This window comes from Cibotium barometz, chromosome 59 (genome assembly GCF_041138505.1).
Source record: "Cibotium barometz isolate CiBa-2024 chromosome 59, ASM4113850v1, whole genome shotgun sequence".
Classification (NCBI taxonomy): Eukaryota; Viridiplantae; Streptophyta; class Polypodiopsida; order Cyatheales; family Cibotiaceae; genus Cibotium; species Cibotium barometz.
In genome coordinates this window covers 2,207,837-2,225,000 of record NC_141104.1, presented here as the reverse complement: position 1 = coordinate 2,225,000, position 17,164 = coordinate 2,207,837, and the positions used below count along the sequence as shown (strand labels likewise).

Sequence of the window (17,164 nt, the reverse complement as noted above, 5' to 3'; positions counted from 1 at the left end):
GCACAAAAGTATATAACATCTACCACAAAAGAGAATATGGCAACATGATTTTACACTATTGTCAAATAATCTACTAGCTATAAGGCAAATGCACAAAACTTTACAAAAATCTACCATAAGAGAACATTAAAAATGAATTAACTATTCAACCCAAAAAAGAGGGAAAAAGAGAGAGAGAAACAGAAAACCCATGATTTCATTGCTATGGAAACGCCCTTGGTTTCACTACTATGGAGAAGCACTTTGAGGGGGGTGTACGGATGCCTACCATGGAGCCTCTCTAAACAAAACACTCCATAGCCATGTAACCAAGGGTGCACCCCTACTTTCATGGCTTTAGAGAATCTCTCAAGTAGAGGGTTGAAAGCTTTGAAAAATAAAAAGTTTTAATCTAAAGTTTGCATTCTTCTCTTGTTGTAGCATGTTTTCAACCAAAGGCTGGAAGTATACTCTAGATGCATTGATGCAAGGCCATAAGGAAGATCATGATAAGAGGCGTGCAATAATTGTTGCCCTCAAGACATTCCATATGTTGATTTTCCATAAAACCAATGCATGAAGTGTTACTTTTGCATGGAACTTGCAGTGTTAATGATGAGAAGGATGTACTCCTGGACCACAACTTTGTGCTAATTATCTCCAAGTCCATCCGTAGCCATGAAAGTAGGGGTGCACCCTTGGTTACATGGCTTTGTGCTCGTTATCTCCAATTCCATCCATAGAAATGAAAGTACAGTTGCTACTCGCTATAATGGTTGTGAGGCCTCTCTTTTGAGGGGCTTCCATGGCCTTGGAAATGAGGAGCACTAGTTATAAATAAATAACTACCGTGCCTCAATATCTACCACTATAAATAAATAACTACCACGCCTCAATATCTACCACTATAACGGTGATGAGGCCTCTCTTTTGAGGGGCATCCCTGGCCTTGGAGATAAGGAGCACTATAACACAATAAGTACCACACCTTGAAAATGAAAATTAATAGTTTGAACATACAAAGAATTCAACATAAATTTTATATATATATATATATATATATATATAGAGAGAGAGAGAGAGAGAGAGAGAGAGAGAGTCCTTTCATGCATGCATCATATGGTAACGAGATTTTACACAAAGTTTACAAAACCCACCCACAAAAGAAAATATGGCAACATGATTTTACACTATTTCCAAATTACAAAATCTACCATAAGATGGAAGATTAACATGGAATTTAACTATTTAACCCCCCACAAAAAATATAAAATAAAAGAGAGGAGGGAAAAAAACAGAAAACCGCTCTCGGCTCGCGGGCTCTCCAAAACGCAGGCTTCGTGTTGCCAACACCCGGCTGCGAGACGATGAAGGGCTCGGCAAGCGACTCTATATAAGGCCAGGGTAAGCACAAGGCTTAATCGCTCGCTCTCTGTCTCTGTCTCTGTCTCTCTGGCTCGCTCGCTCTCTCTCTCTCTCTCTGTCTCTCTCTCTCTCTCTCTGTCTCTCTGGCTCGCTCGCGCTCTGTGTGTGTGTGTGTGTGTGTGTGTGTGTTCTGGTCAATAATATGGGTGCTTCTTTTCCATTCCAGTCTCTCCCGGACGACCTAGCGTTAGCCATTCTGGACAAGGTGCCTTTGAGAGACAAGCTAGGCACTCTCCCTTTGGTATGCAAGCAGTGGCATGCCTTCAGCCGGCAGCCCCCCTTCTGGCACACCATTGACGGTTCCCGCTTCTGCCCCACCACGCTGCAATTGCTCCACCTCTTCATCCCACGGACGAGGACGAACCCTATCTGTCTCCCACAGATTGACACATACGACCTCAACATAGCAGGCTTGCAGCTCCTTGCCGAAAGGTCAGTCGTCTCTTAACCTTTCCTCACATCTCTCACACAACCGTCATTGTTAACATCTCGCTTAACCATCTGGCCATGGTTTCTCACCCTTGCTGGTTTCTGTGACAGAAACGCAGCATGACATAGATACTTAGCATGCTGGTTTGCGATGTGTATGTGTGGAGATGCCAATGGCAACGTAGGCATGTTCCCCACATAGAAGCCTGGCCTGCAGGTTGGTCCATGGATGAAGATGCATGCCCAAGGGGGTACACATGTTTCACACAGAAACATGGTGTACTAACTGAGAAAGGCAGACATATTCTGCGGTGCATAGAAACCTGGCAAGCATGATGTGTTTCATAGCTTCTTGTTGGTGTCTGCTCTATGCATCAAGATGCCAATACAACGGTGGACATGTTGCGCACAGAAATCTAGCATGTCCTATGAAGGTAGATATAAAACTTTGCATATGTTGCTGAACATATGGCCATGAGATTGATAAGGTACACACCGATTCTACACAGAAACTCAGCCTTGTTGCTCTTTATGTATGAAGATTCCATAGACTTGTTGCACTTAGCATGTTCATGTATGCATGAAGATGCCAATGCAAAGGTAGACGTGCTGCTCATAGAAGCCTTTTTTGCATGTTTTATAATTTTATGTTGGGACTCCTCGAGCATATATGAATATGACATTGCTATTAGTGTATGTACAGAAAATGGTAGACATGCTCCTATAGGTTGACCTTCTCCTATTTTGGGAGCTGATGCTATGAGTATGCATGACGCAATGCTTATAGTTGGCACAAGATTGCACCCTTCAGCAGCCTCATCAAGGAAAATAGCTTTGTGTGCGATATCTTTTTCTTTTTGTAATGTTTCAAATTATGATATATATTTAGGCGTCACTCTAATAATCTCCCTTACTGTTGATATTGCAGAGCAGGGCCGTTACTTGAGGAGCTTGGCATTAGTAATGCTTGGATTACTGACGAGGAAGTATGTGAACTTGCACCCAAGCTACCCTCCCTCGTAGTTTTGGATGTAGGTTTTTGTGTTGAGCTCACAAAAGTAGGCATTGAAGCTTTCGGACGACATTGCAAGTCTCTTACATCTCTCAATGTATACGCAAATAGCAATGAGCATTGCCTAGTCATTGCCCAATACATGCCAAAGTTGAAGGATCTTCTAGTGATAGAGCCTGCAGGAGTGTTTGTGAAAAGTGGTGTGCGAGCCATACTGGAAAGTTGCAGGGATTTAGAGGTCTTGGCGTTTGAGATTTGGATTGATATGACTTACCAACTTGTTTTCAAGATTGAGATCCCTGATAACAAGGCTAGAGCAGCTGCCTTTGACAAATTCATGGAAGAGTATGCCGAAAAACTTTACGTTGAGCCGCAGGCTGAAATTGGGTCTGAATGATGAAGATGTATGAAATTAAATGACAAGGAAGTTTTGAATGACATGTAACCAAAAGAGTAATATTTAAGTTTTGAATAACATGTAACCAAAAGAGTAATATGTATTGCCTACACCTGCTTTTGGGGAGGCTCTCATCCACCCTTGTCCTATTGTACATCTCACATACCATCATATTCAGAATTTGGTGTACAAGCATTTGTGTAGCTTTATAGAATGTAGGTTTAGGGTTCAACAACTTTTTTAAGCCCATCAAAATAATCTCTCTTTGCTTAGATTATGTATTTTAAATGTGTTCTTTTTACGTAGTCCCAGTGTTATAGTATACTAATGTGTGTTTATGCTGTCAGAACTATTTTCAAGATAACACCTTATTTACCTGTTTGTATTATATCATATCAAAGTGTAGATGACTTCACAAACCACCTCTCTTTTTGTCAAGGATTTGACTTATGTATTTTTCTTGGCTCTCGTTGTTGCATGGTTCAACACATCCAATGGAGGTTGTTGAAGTGGGGTCCTATGTTGGCATCAATCTTTGGGACTATAACTAGATAATGCCTTCAAACCTCTTATGAAGTGGCTTTGTATCTCTTTTCTAAAGATGCAATTGCAGAATTACAATGTATGCAAAGGATCATTATTTAGTGGTATGTTTAGGGGATAGGGAAGCAAACATGGCGGCTTCACTACCTCTAAATGTGGAGGTTATGAGACTCCTCAAATCAATGAATTTTTAGTTTATTAAATTAGATTGATTCCATCGCTTTGATGTCTAATTTGAGTTGGCACTAATTGTATTAGCAATCTTATTGAGAAGATTGTTGTATTTTTAATAGTCCACAAAGATATGACATGTGAATGTTATCCAATTGCTCTGAACGTGTGGTATATGTCTCATGGGATTGAAATGCACATAGAACACATGCATGATGTGTACATACCAATATGTGGAGCAGTGGCACCATGGGAGGCTATTGGGAAAATGTCTATGTATACAAGCTTGCAACATTTTTGGTTGGTAATAATGACCATGCACATGCGTGTAATGCATGACATCGAGACAATCATTTTGATTGAACAACTATCTGCAATATGTTTCGTGATAGATGTTATGCATAACACAGGTTGTGACCTAAAATCACTAAAAGTTGACAATAGAAGATAATTTATATAGAAGAGCCATATGAACAATACTACTCGAAAGGGTTTCCTAGGGGGTGTTCATAGTCTTCATCATCCGTATCCACAGGAACAAATGAGATCAAAGCATGCCCTCTTGGCTCCAACACTCTGCACAATGGGAGTTATAATGCCCTCGATGATGTCTCCATCCGTATCAAAAGAGAAACAAGGCTTGCTCTTTTGAAGCCAAACATGCTATCAAAAGCGGGGTGGTACCACACCCCGTCTCCATGACCAACCCCTTAGTAGGGAACAAGAGTTTCAAGAAACATCGGATGAAACCAACACTCTAATCCATGCCACTTCAAGCTCACAATATCAAAGATTACCTTGGAGACCTCTTCGTCTCTCTGAGGCAAATAATGAGTAAGGACATGATCTATGTAATCAATGCCAACATCCACAAAGAGCTGTTTGCTCCCCTCCAAGTGAAGACTCGGCATGTATCCTCTCCTATGCACCATATAGAACAAAAAGGTATCCACCTTCACCAAACAAGTTGCTTGCTCACCTCCAAGCAAAGACTCGGCATGCATGCTCTCTTATGCACCATATAGAGCATAAAGGTATCCACCTTTTACCTCCAAGAACTGCTTGCTTCTCTCCAAGAAAAGACTTGGTATGTATCCTCTCCTATGCACCATATAAAGGTATGCACCTTTACCAGTGCTTTGTAATAATTACAAAAATTGACACATATCCTATTTCTAATTACACTCTATGCACATTAGTATATTATCTTCAACTATCACATGCTCTACAATGGTAAAATGATATCCTATCACATGTTCTACAATGAAAAAATGATATCCTACCTCTAACTATGACATCTTCAACTATCACATGTTCTACAATGATAAAATGATATCCTACCTCTAACTACACTCACACACACTAGCATGCCCAAAAGGATGTTGATCTTTAATAACAAAATGCCAAAATATATCTGTGACCTATAAAATGATATGCCTCTCAACCCATGAGGCACAAGGATATACCATGTCAAGATAAACTCATCAAACTGCAACCAAAATATCTCCGTGACCTGTCAAATGATATGCCTCTCAACCCATGAGGCACACGGATATACCATGTGAAGACAAATTCATCAAAATGCAACCAAGTCATGCAGTTAGTAAGCAAGCATCATTTAAGTTTCTATACAATGCACCTATGATAGAAGCAAGTAACACCAACAATCCGGAATCTGAAAGTTAAGCACTAGCAACACCCACTCCTTGCCTAACATGCTCCTATGTAAGCTCATCCCGCCATGCCATCACATCAGGCCCTAGCATGGCATAGTCTATAGCCAAGTCTAGTAATATAAAGTTGGCACCCCATCTAACTCTCAAGCCTTGTCGAGTTCACTCTCTCAAGCCTTGAGAATGAGATAATAAAAACTCATGGATTTTTGCAAACTTGGGATTCTTCTTGTGTTAAGTGAAAAATCCACTCCCATGGTGATGTAGTCACCAACACCACAAGAAAACATGGAGGGAGACTGACCATATGCCTCAATAAGGGTAGATGGCATCTTCTCACATGACAAGTCACCAGAAGCACAAACAAACCTAAAGTTGCAAAAACTACACATAGAAAACTATGCCAATGACTTCTATGAATGGCAAAAGGAGTCCTAAACATCCCATACCTCCATCATCCATCTCCATTGGATTAATATCATCAACATTATCATCCACAAAAATGTAGATTCACTCTTAAGGATATCAAGAAAAACACATAAGAATCAAATATGAGAAACACTCATACTACTTGGATGGAAAAAATAGCTGTGTTGGCTTTTGTATTTACAAAATATCTAAAGATGGTGGTTTTGGGCTTTTGGATAGTTAGGTATTGTTTCTTCTACTTATAACATAAAACAATTCTTCAAGATAGAATTTGACAATGCATAAAGACTTACCAAACTCAAGATAAATTATTCCACCTTATAGCGGTGGAGGATTTGTAGGTTGATCCAAAGTCCCTCCCATTTTGGCCTTGTAGGCATTCCTCTCTCTCACAAGAACTCGCCCTCTAGGCATATTTATCAACCATGGACAATTAGATATTTTATATGGACTGAGAACACCCAATGAAGAAGGGTACATGTATGCATCATTATTGGAGCTTTCTAGCCAACTCTTACAATGAAATGGCAAGTCTTGAATTGTATTCTTGTTTTTAATAAACATTAAAAATCTATTCATAGATACATAATAAATGATTACATGTCACAATCACCACAAATTGGAGAATAAGTAAACAAAAGAAAAGTTCCTTAAGCAAAAAATATAAGTACATGTACACAAGCCTATAACTAGTAGCATCAAGGAGATATGGCTCAGGATTTCCCTCACTATCCTTAGCACCATTCTTATTCAAAGAAACTAAAAATATGCTTTATTTCCTCCATCTTTATCTCCTCAAAATACTCCCTCAAACTATATAGAGGAGGGATCACAAGCGGCCTAGTAGTTTGGCCTACTTCTACACACTATTAAAGTCATTTGAGAGCTTTTTTCTCCTTTTTATATTCAACCTACAGATTATACCACATGTATTGGACATGTACAATACATTCCATAGAATAAAAATAGATGAATGTGGGTCAAATAAATTTTCTACCTCATATACCAACTTGACTAAACCATCTTGTCGTGTCAATGGATCACATTTACATATATTGGATGCATTCACGAAGACATCTTTCAGGTTTTGATAATACTACGCCATGCACAATATCCAAAATCAAACATGGAACACTATATATTAGTATGTCAAATAGATAAAAAGCATCATGTAAGTAAATCATGCATTCAACAAGACATATTTTAGGTTTTGATAATACTACACCGTACACATTAAGGCTTGATATCCAAAATCAAACATGGAACACTATATTAGTATGTCAAATAGATACAAAGCATCATTTTAGTAAATTATAGATACAAGGAAATTTGGAGTACATATTCATTCTTTGAAGGTTGGCAAGTAGTGATATCTCACTCACATCATCACATTCACATGTCTTGGATCAATGTGTAGACCACACTAATGTGTGTGCTCTTAGATAGCAAAGTGAAATAACTGACACATCCAAGCAACAATGCAGTGATTCCCTTCCTAAATATAAAACATTCGCATGAAGCCAAAAGTGATGGGATTTTTCTCAATTGTGTTTCAAATTCTAGGCTAACTTGCAACTAAAGGGCATCCCGTTTTTCTCTAACATCGTCTATCTCACAAGGATCTCCTTTCCATCATAAAAATACATAGAAATAATGAATGTCCCTTTCTTTGGCACACACCCTCCATATTGTAGAGGTGTATGTAATACAACCTATGAGACCCCTTCATATTGTAGAGATGCCTTCAATACAACCTGTGAGACACTCCTACTAAAAGAGAAATCATAGCATAAGACTAACCCACCCATGAGATGTCTTCAATATAACTTGTGAAACCCCTACACCCTACTAAAAGAGAAATTACAGCAGAAGACTAAACTAAGGGTAGAGCGAACTCACTCCAGGCCTCCATACATCAATATCCTATCGCTCGGTAATCCAACAACTTTCTTAGCATAGTTGCATTAGAATAGACCTTACGGTAGGAATTTCATTCCAGTAAAAATGTCCTCTTCATAATGAAGGGAATGACAGCTCCCCTATGCTCAATAGGACGTTTAATTTCTTGATTATGAAGGGAAATGTTCTATCTTAATCCCTCTAAATATTTGACAATATAAAGTTGATTCCTAGATTTTCCCCATTTTCTTTTTAAAAAAATGCTTTTGGTCTCGATGATTGGAAAGTACATGTATTTTCGGGTCCACCCTACCACCCACTTTCCAATGTTTACCCGTTCACCTCCCACCAAATCCGTTGGTGGTCAGGTAGCCTAACCCTATCCAACTAAATGGGTTAGCCTTCACCTGACCACCTAGTCTCCGGTTTTGGTGATTAATGCACACACCCATAATTTAATTTGCCACTTCGTCCCTAGATTCAATGATTGATGCACACACCCATAATTGAATTTTCCATTTAGCTTTCACTCACGCATGCTTGCTCAATTTGATTTTACACTTGAAAAGTCATAAAAATAGCTCTTCACAAAAAGATAAAGTCGTTGTCCACTAAGTACTCATAGGCCCAAGTCTCCATGACATACGAGAGTATGAACCCTCAGATTGGACCAAAAATCAACAATGCCCACCGAGAGATTTGCCCAATTCCGTCATTGCCACTATGGAGGATCTACTTATCACCCCACTATACAATACCAATGGGAGACCAACTCGATCTTGCTACTATAAAAAATATCAAGGGATCTACTCACCTCACCAATGTATAAATCAGGGCCACATGCCTCATTGATTTGTACATTAGAATGATCCAAATTTGCCATCAATCTAAGGGAGATTGAGGTCTTCGAGGAATGCCTTCGTGTGAAGTCCCTAGAGGGCCAACAACAACAACCACATGGCATTACACCCACCTGTGAGGTACCCATAAAGGCCACCACTGTAACATGGGAAAAAACACTTTTACAGAAAATTCCTTCTTGGTAAAAACATGCACCAAGCATCGAAACCAGTCACTATGGCATGTGAACCTTTGTAATGTGATAGAACTTTCCTCTCCTTGAGGGTCCTAAATGGAGGTCATACATGCCAATTTTCCCATAGTTTCCATCAACTCAGTCTTAAATCTCAAGATTCCAATTCAAGTTGATCATTAGCATCAAAACCAGTCACTATGGCATGTGAACCTTTGTAATGTGATAGAACTTTCCTCTCCTTGAGGGTCCTAAATGGAGGTCATACATGCCAATTTTCCCATAGTTTCCATCAACTCAGTCTTAAATCTCAAGATTCTAATTCAAGTTGATCATTAGCAACACCTTAAATGACTTGGGAGATTTTCTCTTTTTAGTATTAAACTCTATTTATAGCAGTGGTGGTTTTTATTTTTAGCTCTCGGGTCTATTTTTATAGCAAAGAGGTTATCTCTACAATATGACACTATACTTATCATGGAGTGCTAATTTTTATTGCTTTTTGCACAAGACTAACCTCTAACTCTGCACATAACTTGAAAAGCTAATTTTAGAAGTAGAGAGTTAAAGTAAGTATAGAAATCATATTTTTAGCATATGGTAAGAGCAAATACTAGACAACAAGGTTTTGCATAGGCACAAAACTTAGTAAAATATAGTAGGGAAAATTCTCGCATATAAACCATATCCAAAGAACACTTTAAAATTCGAGAATAAATTTTCATAGCCTAAGACTTCACAAATATAAGGAATAAATCTCAAATGACTTAGAACCAAACAACTAATTCATTAATTTAAATAGGCATGGCTTTTAAGTTTAGGGATAATTTTGGATAAGGGATTCACCCAATAATCCTTTCTAAGTAGTATAAAAGGCATAAAACTATACATCCTTGACTTTTAAAGGTTAAAGGAAGGTAATTTATTAAATGGAAAGCTCTAAAATTAATTCTAAGGCTATAAGTTTGATTATTCCTATTTATTATTATTATAAAAATTAAATAAATGGGTAAATAGAAGGAAATCATAAGCAAAAATTTAAATTAGAATTTACATGAAGGACACAAGTACAAACTATACCTGAGAAAGATTTATGCAAAAATTTAAAGAATAGATTTGCCTAACCTTGTGTAGAGGTGAATTTGGAGTAGGTGACTGCTGGCAAGTGGGGTTGCTGGAGAGCTCAAGCACCAAGGAGAAGTCCACAAGTTTTTCTTGAGGGGGAAATTGCACACACAAACTCCAAACCTATAGCACTATTTTCTAACCTTGTGTAGAGGTGAACCTTGTGTAGATGGCTGGTAAGTGGGGTTGATGGAGAGCTCAAGCACCAAGGAGAAGTCCACAAGTGGGGTTGATGGGGAGAGCTCAAGAACCAAGCATATTACTTCTATCCATCTCATCAATTATTTACCTTAGACACTTCAACATTAATCATAAGGTCAGACCAGTTTAAGGTGTAAGGTAATTATATCTATAAAGAGATTTGTACGGGGACATCCCAATGCTATGATGGTGAGAAGCATTGTATGCTAAATCTACTAGATGTAAATAGCTCATCCATCTCCATGGCTCACAACTATAGTAGGCTCGTAATATGTTAATAACTTGGTTCACTTGTTCTATTTGTCCTTGGCTCATCCATATGTGTGGCTCTTATGGATATAGTAGGCTCTTAGTGTGTCTTGAATAACTTGGTTCATTCATTCTGTCTGTTCACATCAGTCTTCAGATGGTAGGTAGTGTTGAGATCCAAGGATGTACTAACTGTGTCAAAGAAAGCCATCCAAAACTAGGGAGTGTTGAGATCCAAGGATGTACTAACTGTGTCAAAGAAAGCCATCCAAAACTAGGGAGTGAATTTCACATCATGATTGCTATCTGTCCGTTGTCTCCTCCATATATGGATGGCTCTTATGGATATAGTAGGCTCTTAGTGTGTCTTGAATAACTTGGTTCATTCATTCTGTCTGTTCACATCAGTCTTCGGATGGTAGGTAGTGTTGAGATCCAAGGATGTACTAATTGTGTCAAAGAAAGCCATCCAAAACTAGGGAGTGAATTTCACATCATGATTGCGATCTGTCCGTTGTCTCCTCCATATATGTGGCTCTCATGGCTATAGTAGGCTGTTAATGTGTCTTGAATAACTTGGTTCACTCATTTTGTTTGTTCACATTGGTCTCTAGAAGGCCATAAAAAACTAGGAAGTGAATTTCACATCCTGATCGTTATTTGTCCATTGGCTCGTCCATATGTGTGGCTCTCATGGGCTATAGTAGGCTCTTAATGTGTCTTGAATAACTTGGTTCACTCTTTCTATCTATTCACATCAGCCTCTGGATGGTAAGTAGTGTTGAGATGATCCAATGATGTACTAACTATGGCAAAGAAGGCCATCCAAAACCAGGAAGTGAATTTCACATCAATATCACTCACAGTCCTCCTAGTTAGGCCATGCATTTTGAACATTTCTTTAAGAAAGATCTTGGCAATATCCAAGGTTGTATGGGTTTTCTTGACTAGGATTAAATGGGTGACCTTAGTTAACTAGTTTATAACCACCTATATAGATTCATGCCTTGCATTAGCTGAAGGTAATCCTATAATGAAGTCCATGCTAATTCATTCCCATTTATTTACGAAATATTAAGAGGTTACTTTCTTGGTATTTTAACTCTTTTAGCCTTAATCATTTGGCACACCAAGCACTTGATGACATGCGAATTACATCTTTATTTATTCATGCCTAGAAGAAAATCTTCTTCATTGTCAAATAAGTCTTTATTTCTCCAGGATGTCCTGCTATTATTATATACTATCATGTGCTTTAATCAAAATCTTTTTCTCTAGGCCATCATCCCATGATAGGAATACATAAATGATCATTGAAATATAAATATCCATCCTTCAATCTAAATCCGTGTACCTTATTTATTTTTTGAGGGCCTTACTTTCTTGTAGAAGCAGCGATACAATTGGTAAAAAGAACTTGTCACTTGTATAACGATCCTTTACTCCCTCCAAAAATAGATTTGAAATCATACTTACTACTGTTAAATATGCTTTCCTCTGCTGAGGGCATCTGCAAACACATTCTCCTTCCTTGGCCTATATGTGATTTTGAAGTCGAATTCCTAGAGAGTCTGCATCCAGATTCTCCTCTAGTCCATGTTAAGTTTATCTAGATGTAATTATCCACTTTAGGGTCTTATGGTCAGTGTGACCATGTGAACCTTTTCCCTAGAAGATAGTCTGCATAAGGTATAAAGAATTGCTAGTAGCTCCAAAACCTGAATTACATAATTTCTCTCATGGATGTTTGAGCTTTTGAGACTCGTAGTCTACTAGCCTTCCATCTTGTGTAAGAAATCCTCCAATAGCAAATCCACTAGCATAATTTATGACTTCTAGTAACGGTTTGTCAAACTAAGGTAGCTTTAAAATATGATTAGTTCACCAAAGCTACCTTTAACTTGTCAAAAGTACTTTGGCACATCGGAGTCCACTAAAAAGGTACATTCTTCTTCAGAAGAGCTATTAGGAGTGTGGTTATTTTGGTGTATCTAGATATGAAAATCATGTACCACCCTATCAACCCTAGAAATCCCCTAACTTCTTTACTGACTTTGTTTCTAGCCAATTGATTATTTCTTAACCCTTAGTTTGAAATCCCATCTTTAGATACTATAAGGCCTAGGCGTTCAATACAATCCGTGAAGAAGGTCCACTTACTCTTTTTGGTAAAGATTTTGTGTTCCCTTAAAATCTCTAGCACCATGTATACATATTTTTCGTGGTCTGTAGTATCTTTAGAGTATACTAGGATGTCACCAATAATGCCAGCACATACTCATCTAACTGTTCTCTAAAAATTTCTTGTATTAGCCAGTTGAATGTGGCTGGGGCATTGGTGACCATAGCCAATATTAAAGGTTGTTTTAGGAATATCTTGTTACTTGATCCTGATTTGGAAATAGCCAGACTTAAAATCTATCTTGATAAACATTTGGGCACCATGTAATTGGTCAAGAAGCTCTTCAATATGGGGAATAGGGTCTGTATTTTTTGATGGGCAGTTAACTAGTTTAGTCCCTATAGTCAATGCATAATCTGAGGGTTTTGTACTTCTTCTTCTGAAAGAGAATAGGTGCTCCCCAAGGTGAGACACTAGGTTAAACAAACCCTTGGTCTAGAAGTTGCCTTAATTATGCTTTGAGTTTCTCGCATACCATCTTATAAGATCGCTTGGGCCCCCCCATCAGTACTAATTTTATCTTGTGATGTATGTCACGGACTGTCAGCATCTTAGTGAGATCCTTGGAAAGATGTTAGCATATTTACTCAGCCATTCTAATTTTTTAGTGTTGGATTACTTATCCACCACATTTATCTTGATCATGTAAATAGCTTGCTTCATCTTGAGTTTTTCAACAGTTCACTTGCCTTAACTAGTTGTTAGTATCTGTTGCGGGTGGCTCATCTCTCCACTTCCTTGGACTTGATTTTAGTTGAGGTTAAGAAAGGAAATAGTTCCCTTATGACAATAAATATCGGCTTGATAACCCAATTAATTCTAAGTATCTCATCATAAATTCCTAATGACAACACCTTGAACTGACACTCAGTTAGGTTCTCATCTAGGAGAAATTTGATCCTATCAGCCTCATGGGTGAGTGAAAAGGAGCTTCCCACTGGCTATTTTAACTTGCATTGGTTTATCCAGCCTTTATTCTAGTATTAACTCTGCATGCAACTAGGTGATATAAATGAATGAGTGCTTATGGAATCAATCAAAAGCTTAAAGTTCTTATCGTGATAGTTTGTTAAAGCTTGAATTATTAAGAATGACAATTCAGCCCTTGGTGCTTAATGGCTACATAAATGTGCTCTTTATCTGTAGTCACTTCATTTGCAACCATGATGGCTTTGGGGCTGGAGAGCAATTTGGGTTGGGACCCTTCCCCTCGGATCATTCTAGTTTAAAGGTACTTGATCATTTTGCATGAGACTGGACCATCTATTGTTATTGTTCTCCCATATAGGGTGCCTGGAAGGAAGGTCTTTTTCAAGTATAATGTGTTGAAATATTAAAAGAATAACACCATCTAGCAAGGTCACTTGCTTTCATTATTTAACAACAACTAGATCTAGATTTGGTGCACTTATAGATAACTAAGAAAGAGGAAATCTTGCTGTAGAGTGTTGACACACATTGCTTCAAAGGTAGGCATACACACCCATGTGGTGTAGCGGAGTAGTTTGTGTGATTTTGTGGTTTATCTCATACTTAGAAGGTGGATAAATTAATTATTGGGGTTCTTGGATATTCCCCAAGGAAATTTTCTTGGGAAAATTCATTAACTCGAGGAAAAGAGTCGGTTTGATAAATTTAGGCTTTGTTCTTGAAGGTGAAAGGTGCCAGGGTGAGGTGCATGGTGTTCAAAATAATAAAGAGATGGTAGTTCCTTGCCATGTGTGGCCATCAAGGAGAGATGGACAAGTTGTGTGATAGAGGTCCAAGATTGGAAAAGGTTTTAAAGAGTGCCCCGAGAGAGGTTTGCAATTTCAAGATGAAGTGATCCGTGAGAGTGTGATTCTATAAAATAAATCTCATATATTCCATATAAATACAAGAACATTCCCAAGGGAATCACATGCAGTGCACTTTATAGATTATCCAAAGTGTACTTGCATCATGGACTTAACACAAAGAGAGATAAAGCACAAGAAGTATATACCATGCAAGCATATTTACTTTGTGTTCTTGGTGAGTCTTAGATTGCATGCACAAGCACTATGATTGTGAGTGCTAGGATTTCATACACAAGTTCACAAATTTGTTCATCAGGCTACACTTACCAAGCTAGAGTTGAGTCAAACATTGCAAGGCGGTAGAAAGACTACCCCCAACAATAGCATGAGTGTTTTTTATGGATGGTTTTGGCTCATGCTTATATGGCTATATACAAATTACAATTTTTGGTGTGACTGTGCTCTTTTTTGTTGTGGGTTGCCATGCCAAGGCCCATGATTTTACAAAGATTTCTTCTATGTTAATCTTTCAAGATCGACTATTTGATAAGTGGTATTGCTATTTGTAAGTGATATTTACTTAGAATATACCAAATATGTTAGCTTTCTTTTGGGACAATGTTACATGGCTATCCAAGAGAACATACTTATGCGAGTGATATAAGCTATTGTTGATAGTCCAACTTTACCTCTTTGAGTAACTAATCTATAGATTCATATCATAATTGTACTAGTTGTCTATGGGTGCATTTGCTTCTATGGATTTTGGGATTTCTTGTAAGTTTCAATCATGGTCACATATATATTAAGGGATCTAATGTAGTAAAAATGTGTTTTGTTTTCTATAAGTATTTAGCAATCATATCAATAAGAATAATTGACTTCCTAAGAGTTAAATTCAAGTGTAATATAAATTTGAAGAGTTAAAATATATTGTATTTGGACTCACTTTATTCTTTCTTGAAGAGTTAACTTCAAGTGTAATATAAAATTTGAAGAGGTAAAATATCTTGTATTTGGACTCACTTTATTATTTCTTGCTTTCGGCTTGGTCTTCCACTACTCGAAAGAGGGTGCTGCTTGGTCGGGGTTTGCTTAGAGAAAGGAAAGCACACGGTATTTTATTAGAATTAAAAATTACTCTTTAAGCAGGGTTAATAGCTACTTTCTTATTTAATAAATGGTGGGATCATCATTCTCCTTTACATTTCTCAAGCATTCATACCTACATAGTTGGTGCAAGGGTTAGCTAAGGAGAAAACTTCAACAGAGTATTGGGCAGCAAATTTGCACATCATTCTGAGTCATCTCTCATATTTAAAAATTAAGATGTAACATATTTTTATTAAAATAGTGCAATAGTTTAGGGCTATTATATGTGCTGTGTGTTTGAATTTTGATTCTCTTTTCTCCCTCCATGGTTAAATCCTAGCACATAGGCTCAAGTTCTACTCAATGTCCATATTCGTAAAAGTTCTATGCATGCATACATATCTTTTATGCATAGGACTCTATATATAAGTCCCTATGCATATCTTTTATGCACCTTAGCCTAAGGGTCTAGATTTTTAAATTTTTTTGAATTATGCTCTAATTAAGGTTCCTATTGCCCAATAAGATTATTCCAAATATAGGGAGGAGATAAATTGAAGAATAAAAGAAAATCTCCCAAAAATGAGTAAATACTCACATAAGATGAAGAGTTGACTAAGGACAAGGTTATGAGTTAAAAAAGAAGAGATATTTAGAAAAAATGATGCATTTTTGAGACCTCAGTGTGGGGAATTTCCCTCATGAAGGAGGTGCCTATTTCACGTATGGATGAGTTTTAAACTTACAAATAATGAGATATTTTCATCTCTCCTCTCTCCTGTTTCAACTAGATCCAAAAAGTGAGCTAAACTGACCCAAAAATGGTCAAAAATTGACCAAACTGATCTGGAAAATTCTAGAATCAGTTTGCTTGGTTAGAGGCTCATTTTTTCCTATAAATAGAAGCCTCCCCCTTTGTAAAAGGTTAATAGTGTTTATGCACTGTTACTCTACTCCTCCTCAAAGTCAAATACATTGAATTCTCTTGATAATTCAATTGTTTTTGACTAAATCCTCTCCAAAAGAACTAGTGGCCACTCTTGTTGCAAACAAGAGTAGAACCCTCAATCCCTCAAGCCAAAGGAAAGCTTACAAGTTCCATGTAAGCTTAATTCTTGCTTATTGTGAATTTTAAATCTATGGTTTTCTTAAATTTTATGCTTTGTAAATGTTTGAATTAAAATCTGATGCTATGCCTTGATGAAAAGGCCACCCCCTTCTCTTCTTTACAATTCAGCCCTTCTTAATCCTAGAAAGTTTAATTAAAATATTGATTAAACTCTTTTCATTGTTTACTCTCTTGATTTTTAGAAAATGGAGTACATTAGAGATATTAGAATTCAAATTGGATTAATTCGTCATAAATTGAATGTAAAAATTGAGAAATGGTCAGCCATACAAAGGAGGTTATGGTAAATTTTTCTTAAATTTTGTAGAACTAATGTTTATCATTAGGTTATTCTAAAAGAGTAATCCTCTCCGTTTGTGCATTCTAAAAGATTTATTTTTATATCAAAAGATTTATTATCATTAAAATTTGAGTTTAT

At 37.4% G+C, this 17,164-nt stretch overlaps 1 protein-coding gene across 1 annotated transcript; it reads left to right on the top strand.

The window, feature by feature from the left end:
• The first annotated feature begins 1,546 nt into the window (after positions 1-1,546).
• LOC147605373 (F-box protein FBW2-like) lies at positions 1,547-3,309 on the top strand. The gene is made up of 2 exons (XM_086793307.1): positions 1,547-1,836; positions 2,762-3,309. Exons 1-2 carry the CDS (start codon positions 1,547-1,549, stop codon positions 3,240-3,242), a joined length of 771 nt encoding a protein of 256 aa, XP_086649433.1. The 3' UTR covers positions 3,243-3,309.
• The last annotated feature ends 13,855 nt before the right edge of the window (positions 3,310-17,164 follow it).